Source organism: Neodiprion virginianus, chromosome 5 (assembly GCF_021901495.1).
Source record: "Neodiprion virginianus isolate iyNeoVirg1 chromosome 5, iyNeoVirg1.1, whole genome shotgun sequence".
Taxonomy (NCBI): domain Eukaryota; kingdom Metazoa; phylum Arthropoda; class Insecta; order Hymenoptera; family Diprionidae; genus Neodiprion; species Neodiprion virginianus.
Window position 1 is genome coordinate 8,509,313 of NC_060881.1, and position 7,612 is coordinate 8,516,924.

General features: G+C 35.2%; 2 protein-coding genes across 5 annotated transcripts; one reads left to right on the top strand and one right to left on the bottom strand.

The window, feature by feature from the left end:
* Window positions 1-301: 301 nt before the first annotated feature.
* Window positions 302-3,276, top strand: LOC124305992 (60S ribosomal protein L27). 3 transcript variants are annotated; one of them, XM_046766078.1, is made up of 4 exons: window positions 302-392; window positions 875-1,102; window positions 2,964-3,100; window positions 3,190-3,276. In XM_046766078.1, exons 2-4 carry the CDS (start codon window positions 884-886, stop codon window positions 3,236-3,238), a joined length of 405 nt encoding a protein of 134 aa, XP_046622034.1. In that variant the 5' UTR covers window positions 302-392; window positions 875-883; the 3' UTR covers window positions 3,239-3,276. The 3 variants fall into 3 exon arrangements, with proteins under 3 accessions (XP_046622034.1, XP_046622033.1, XP_046622035.1); XM_046766077.1 differs by having other exon boundaries at window positions 311-437; XM_046766079.1 differs by having other exon boundaries at window positions 316-334.
* Window positions 3,277-3,507: 231 nt separating this feature from the next.
* Window positions 3,508-6,777, bottom strand: LOC124305968 (dynactin subunit 2). 2 transcript variants are annotated; one of them, XM_046766050.1, is made up of 9 exons: window positions 6,674-6,777; window positions 5,912-5,983; window positions 5,704-5,843; window positions 5,419-5,530; window positions 5,055-5,209; window positions 4,736-4,982; window positions 4,405-4,581; window positions 4,206-4,308; window positions 3,508-4,086 (listed from the first exon to the last, which is right to left on the bottom strand). In XM_046766050.1, the coding sequence occupies exons 1-9, from the start codon at window positions 6,698-6,700 to the stop codon at window positions 3,908-3,910; spliced, it is 1,212 nt and encodes a 403-aa protein (XP_046622006.1). In that variant the 5' UTR covers window positions 6,701-6,777; the 3' UTR covers window positions 3,508-3,907. The 2 variants fall into 2 exon arrangements, with proteins under 2 accessions (XP_046622006.1, XP_046622005.1); XM_046766049.1 differs by having other exon boundaries at window positions 6,498-6,763.
* Between the last annotated feature and the right edge of the window lie 835 nt (window positions 6,778-7,612).

The following is a 7,612-nucleotide window of genomic DNA, read 5'->3' on the forward strand; positions in this document are numbered from 1 at the left end:
ATTGCGCTTGGCGATAATAGCGATCACACATGACACGTCTGATACCTCCAACGTATATCTTCAGTCAACGACGTCTTCGGTCATATGCATGAGTAAACGGATTGATAAATTGGTAAAACGAAAGTAAATTATATAATTTTGATTATTTTAGTGCATAGGCATTGTGTTATATCGTTATTCTATCTGTGTAAATCACGTTTAATTTTTGTGAAAAGTCAAGAGTCCCGCGATTAGACATCGCCGGAAGTAGGCTCAACGCGAGGTATTCGAATATCGAGTCCTAACCACAGTTGGTAGCTACGACAAGTTCTTTTTTCCGGTTTGCGGAGACACCGTAAGTTCTGTTCTCGTGTAATGGTTAAAATAATCTACGAACATCGGCATTTTCTGAAGTAATAAGACTGCGCATTAATTACCTCGGAAATCGTAATATTATTGTGCGTTTTATGAGCTAAGAATTCGTTCTTTACCGTGCAAGTGTTATTCGTTAATAATTGTGAATCTCGGCAGCACCTCCTATGCCACATACACGTTTGTTTATTCGTATGATTCCTCAGACACGGAAGATTTTTCATTTACTCACCTGCGTTTAAATGAAAAATCTCATTGAATACCATCGTCAAATCTAAATTCAACGATCCGTTGCATTACCAAACTTTCGTTTCACACACTTGCACTTACAGGTTATGTCGGACATTCCGGAATGTATACAGCTACCTACTGTCAGCACGTTACTTTGCACGATGCATTACTATGATTTTGAAACTTTCACCAAATTGTTAATTTAACATTGAATAACAAACACCAGTAACCACAATAAAGATTAGGTTGATAGCGAACAAAAATGTTTTAACCCTTTTCTTTTCCTTTACAGGAAACCAAGATGGTGAAGATTATGAAAGTAGGGAAGGTGGTACTGGTCCTTAGTGGCCGGTACGCTGGACGCAAAGCTATAGTAATGCGAAATTTTGACGATGGTACGTCAGATAAACAATACGGCCATGCCTGGGTTGCTGGCATCGATCGATACCCTCGCAAGGTACACAAGCGTATGGGCAAAGGAAAACTACATAAACGTTCCAAGATAAAGCCCTTCGTGAAGGTTAGTTTGACAATGTTAAACTCGTATTCATAGCTATACAGTCATTTTGAACTTGTGTAAAATGGCCAGTTGAAGAAATTTTTTTTTATTGAGGTTTTAAAGTGTATTCTGAAGCCTGAGTCTATTTATATACCACGCTTCCCACCAAAAGTACAATATGAGTATCTTTAACTTCCAGGGTTTCTACTCCGTAAACTTGAATTTCCTTTCAAACATTCTAAATAATTAAATTTTGAATCAATATGGTTGGAAAGTACAATTTTAGTCGCTGTTTAACTAAAATATCTTGTTATCTTGTTGAAATCAATAAACCAAAGTCTATTGATGAAAAGGCCCCTAAACCGTTCCAAATGTTGGATTTATCGTTCAGCTTATTAGTTGACTTGATATTAATGTGCAAACAGAAAGAGGTTAAATAAATCAGTACCTAATAGGTACTTTGTACTGTGTAACAGTAAAATGGAAAACAATAATATCCAAATTTCCTCACTATGATACAAAGGGCTTAAGCCACGTTTGTTGAGCTTAATATAAGACGTGCGTTTTCCTTATAAATCAGGTTGAAAGAATAAGTAAGGTCATAATAAAATCTATATTGGCAGATGAATTTTTCCAATCCAAATGGTCATCTTGTCAGGAAGCTTGATAATTCTTGGTACCACAGTTGGTAAAATGATATATAAACAGATCAATATGGTCTTAAAAAATGAAGGAGTAGTATTTTTTTTTTTTTATTTTCAATGAATTCGAAGTAGGCCTAATGAGTTCATTTTCCCAATCAACGGCTCACTGTTTTCATTATGTTAACCATTACGTTGCACGCAACCTATGTATAACACTGGTGTTACGCTAAAGTCGCTAGAGACCCCAGATACAAAATCATTGCATAAAAACAGATATCGATTCGAATAAGTTGAAAACATTTTGGGTTGCTCTTTAACTGTTATATTTGAAGACAAATTAGTTGTCCTCAGCAATACGAAATTTTGGTTATGAAAAAAAAATGTATAGACCACAAAATACCAAAAACTGGATCATTCTAATCAAAAAATCATAAAATGAATTTTCAATATTTAGTGCTTGAAATTAATTAACTGAGTGACTTTCAAGGTACAGATATCTGAGAAAAAAATACGGAGATAGTGCTCGATGAATAATAGGTATTTATTTGAGTGAGTAAAGTTGAATTATTGGGGAAAAAAATGAATTAACATTTCTTACGATATTTCATTATTTATCTTGAATCAAATCAGATTATTTTGGATGTTTTTCACATGGAACTTGGGTCATTTTAACCCTACTGTGCCTCATAAGGGTTAAAGTTGATGTAGTCAACACATAACATTTATTTGTTTTTTCTGTCTTTACACACAATTTCCGTATTTTTAGAAATGTGGTGAACAGTCAATTATGATTTTAATGAAGCAAAGCTTACCTGGTCTGCATCTGTAACCCCTATAAGTTAGTTTAAAATTGCAAAGTAGGTGATTGGTTTTTAATTTCTCATTACGCTCATGTCACAAACTGCTACTGCGTCTGATTTTATATTTATGTAAGAAGTTGTCTACTACCAGCCTTGATAATGAGTTTCTCTTCTCCTTGTTGTTCACTCACAGTTCATTCGCTATAGTCCAATACAAAATGAAGGCTTCAGTCGTTTGATAATAAAACACTTTATTACATTGTTCAAAATATCTGTAATTCGTAAAATTTATCCTGCAATTCGTGAGTTTTAAATGAATCAATTAATAAATAAGTTTCCACAGATTTGTGATTGGAATGAAAACAGTTTCATAAAAAAATTTCTTCAAAAGAAATCGTTACGCCACCTATTTTAAATTGTTTGGTTTTCTGTTGTCAGATGTTGAATTATAACCACTTGATGCCGACACGGTACACCGTGGATCTAGCATTGGATAAGGCACAAATCAAGGACCTGAAGGACCCCATGAAACGCAAGAAGGTCCGATTCCAGACCCGTGTAAAGTTTGAGGAGAGGTAAGAGTACTGGATTTTTTAGATTTAGACAATTGTATTTGACGGTAATTTTTGACTTGTCATATTTATTGAATCTTTGCTTTTTATAGGTACAAATCCGGCAAGAACAAGTGGTTTTTCCAGAAATTGCGATTCTAAATGCTTTTATATCGGGGTCAATAAAAACGTGTAAAAATTATAAGTTCAACTCTAATTTTTCAGTATCTAACCCTCACCATGCGTTAATTGTAAATATTGAGTATTGTAACCGGATTAAGTTTACTAGCTTACAATTTTAATGACCAGCTAAATTGTTTTAAAATTATTTTCCTCTATCGAGATCATTGAGGATGACCCCAAGTACATATATGTGCATCTCAGCCAATCCGAACACGTACATACCTGAAAATACGGGAGTTGAGAATGAAAGTGGTGTAAGTCAGTTGGATACAATTTTTAGAACAAAGGATTTTCGACCTCCCAAAAAACTGGACTTACACCAAGTGCATTCTCAACCCCTCATATGCGTTGGACGGGATACTAAGAAGTTGATGGATGAACAAGGCAATGTTCAGTGAAACATGAAGAGAGAGAATTTTTTAAAACATCTAGTTTCAATACATATATTTTAATAATTTATTAAACACAAGAGAAGATTCAATAATAGAAAAGCTTGATAATACAACAAAAAATAATGCGTATGTTACAATTGGTAAGTAATACTTTTATTATGTTTGTGCAGTTATTATTAGTTATTTTAATTATCATATTTAAGTATACTATAGAAAATCATAAGATAGCTTGCAGTATCTGAACTTAGTAAGATAATTACTTGTTCAATTTTTTTACACGTTCATCAATTGCAGTTATGTTATTCTTAATTGCTTCCAAATTGGAAGCAAAACTTTCCTGCACTCCTTTTAGCATTACCTTGTTACTCTCAATTCCTGATGATATTTGGCCTTGTAATTCTTCCAAAAGCGCCAAAGATCTGCTAAATTCAGCCGCTGAAAACGTTGGGTTGATTAAAAACATATTCTATTTCAACAATCTCAGCTCTGCAATTTTTCAGTAACATCTAATACCTAATGTTGAAAATTTGTAATAATTCTGTCAGCAACCTCACCTTGTTGATGAACAGTGCTGAGAGCTAGCATTCGATTCACTGTTTGCGGTAAAATTTGAGACATGGTTTCTGTCTTTTTAATCACTTCATAGATTTCTGATATCTGTGAATTTATGATATTATCAACACAAACTTATAATTTATTAGTAAAAATAATAAATGATACGCTGTGAGTGCACCTATCATCGAGTAGCCATACCTTTTGTTCTTGATCGGAAGATATAGGTGCAGAAGCTTTTTGCTGCGCAATGTTGTCCATTCTATGGACCAGAGTAGCCAATCTGCTTTCGATACCATCTAACTGAGTGGCATCTAGAAGAGCAGCTTTTGCTCCCAGTTGTTGCACAGCCTCGACTAAACCTTGAGTCTTGATTGACTGTGATAAAAAATTAAAATATTATAATGCGTTATCAAACAATATAAATACAAATAAAATGCAATTCATTGACCTTCATTCTGTGACCAACAAATAAGTATTACGTGTTTGAGGTGTATGCCTTTAGTAGAAACAGTTGTGTGTCAAACCTTACCTGACTGAGTCTACTGAGTTTTTCATTTCCCGCGCCAATAACGTTCTCTAAGCGTCCTAGTCTTTGTTCCAGATGAGCGACTCTGGACGCTTCTTGCAATCTTGCTCTTTCTGGTTGATACAACATTTGGTACTGCAGTACTCCAGGTTGAAGATCACCTTCTTTTTCAGCTTTATTGCTGCTGGTTGAGTTCTCCGGTTTACCAGTACCACTAACTTTAAACAACTCAACCTGTGATATCAGTTTCCTGTAAGTACAATTCGGTTCAGGTATATTCTAAATGTTTATCACAGTTTCAGGTAAAATCGCCAATACGTACTGTAGCTGCGTGCCGTGAGGGTCAGTCAAAGAATTTACAAGGTCAGAACCAAGGCACTGCTCTAATTTTAAATTGTCCAACTGCTTTCCAGTCTGTTCCACTTGAGATGCTAACTCCACTGCAGACTTTACATCGCCATCGTTTTTTGCTGACTCCTGGTAAATTTTTATCTTTTATAGTAGGTCTTGTACACTAATGGGATATACAGTCTTCAATGTCATTCATAAGTGCTAATGGAAACATTACTTCTAGTCGCTACAAAACTTTAAAGTATTATAAACAGGAACACAACTTGTTTTTGCAAAGAGTAATTTCATCGTGAACTGGAAAAAAAGTTGTGTAACTATAACAATCGAATCTTTACCTTGATCTGGTTTACTTCATCGTACAATTCTTTTATTTCACATTGTAGTCGTTGATATTTTTGGATCGGAGTTTCAGTTCCACCTTCGCCAGGCAATTCCCAAACTCCAGATCTGAAATTGTATTCTTAATTAGAAAAATTGATAGATAACAACACAAGTGGAATAGAACAACTTAACTTTATCAAATTAGTATTTTTGATTGTGCAATATCGCGAAGTAATTGAGCTACAAAAGTAGAACCTGTACAAAAATGAAAAATTAAGCAATGTTTCAACAAGCATTACATAGCGTTATATCCAGTCCTTGGTTTGCGAGACAATTGGTCAGAGAAGTCGACTCCTTTATTTATCAGGTGTTTTCCTTTAAACTTGTTAAAAGCTTCGGTAGCGCTGATATGAAGTCGTTCGATAGAGTCATTCTCCTCCTGAAAATTAATTTCAATTTAAAATCGGTAGAAAACAGGATCAAATTAAGCTAAGGGCACTTACTTACCTCAGAGTAATTTTGAAACTGATCTGATTCAGGAAGGTCGTTTGTTTCATAGACATCAGGCTGGTCATAGGCCTAAAGTTAGAATAATTGGAATCGATTACATAGTTTCACAAAATAGTTTGTGTTAAGGTCTTAGCTGTTTGATGCCGTATTAAATTAAATAATAAATTATTTATTGATCAGAGGATATACAGTTATGAGATAAATGTGTGATTTTATAACTATGTCAGTAGAATGGAATATTATCGATTTATAACAGAGTTACAGAGGTAAAGAGGTTACATATTCCAGTTGTCATTATTATTGTCAATAATCGGTTAGAGTTGAAGTTTCATTGTCAATTCAACATTTATCTAAGCCTGGTGAGAACCAGATGCTATGGTGTTCTAACCCTCATTTTCAGAAACAAGTGTGGTATAACCCTCATGACAGAATAAATTTCCATGAAATGATGTGTGTGCTGTGAGAATCGGTACACAAAGATTTTTTACATTCTCGGAATGAATGAACGGCCGTGAATCGTCGAAAATGAATTTTCGATAACATAAGGCCAATTTTTTGTTGTCGCTGAAACTTCTTTACTTACAATTCCAGGAAGATCGGCGTACTTAGGATCTGCCATTGCGTATGATTTCCAATGAATAGTATCTACAGTATAACGATTAATTAACCGTAAATGATGCAATTAAAATCCCAAAATTGAATTGACAGCTGACAGATGACGGATTACGAAATCCCGAAAGTTCAACCCACTGATCTCACCGTATAGTTATTAGTTCTACTCAGCATAGGGCATGGATTGCGCGTCTTCTATATTGCCAGTGGCTTGTCTGTGGTGCGCCCAGTGAAAGAGATAGAACACATATGCGGCCATTCTCCTTCTTTCTCAATCTCCCACATTCCCACAGGCAAGAAAGAGATCGGACGTACACGCGGCCAATGTTCATCTCTTTTCTCATTGGGACATACTTTCTGCCTAGTCGAGCAGTCCATGCTCCATGTTTATACTCCGCGAGTTCTCTTATTACTCCGTGTATGGCATATACATAGGGTCTTGTCATTGATGCTACACATCCGTGAAGATGGACCAATCAAATGTTACGCATCTTCGCTGACTAAAAGAGTGTAGAAAAGTGTAGCAGCAATGAGGACCGCGTAACGTTTTTTTTTTTTTACCTATTTCGTTAACGAAGGGTGAAAAGACTCCGCAATCTTGTAAACTCCATCTCTCAGGTACAATTATGTCGTTAAGGGTCCTATATGTTCTCATTTTCTTTGTTTTTTAATAAAGAATAACGTCGGCCAAAAAACTTGTTGCGTAATTTCTAAAAAGTGGTTAAAAATTGATACGTCTCGAGTCGAAAACGTAATCTGTTCTCTTTCGGCGGAAAATTTAAATTCACGTGGGGTGTTTTTTCACGCCCCCCCCCCGCCCCGTGCTTCCGTCACGAGTTAAAATTAACTCCTTCCGCATTAAATCAAATACATTATGTATTATTTAATCAACTGTTGTTTAAGTAACTGTACTCGGTAATCACGTTGACATACGTTATAACTATTACGATGCGATTCGTATTTTAACTTTTACAAAAATTTTCGAAAACTAGTAAGTTCAATTATGCAGGCGCAGTGTCTATCGGAGAAACCGGTCGGTAGTTTCTATTCCATTTCAGAATGGGATTGGCTCGAAAGAATGTGGCT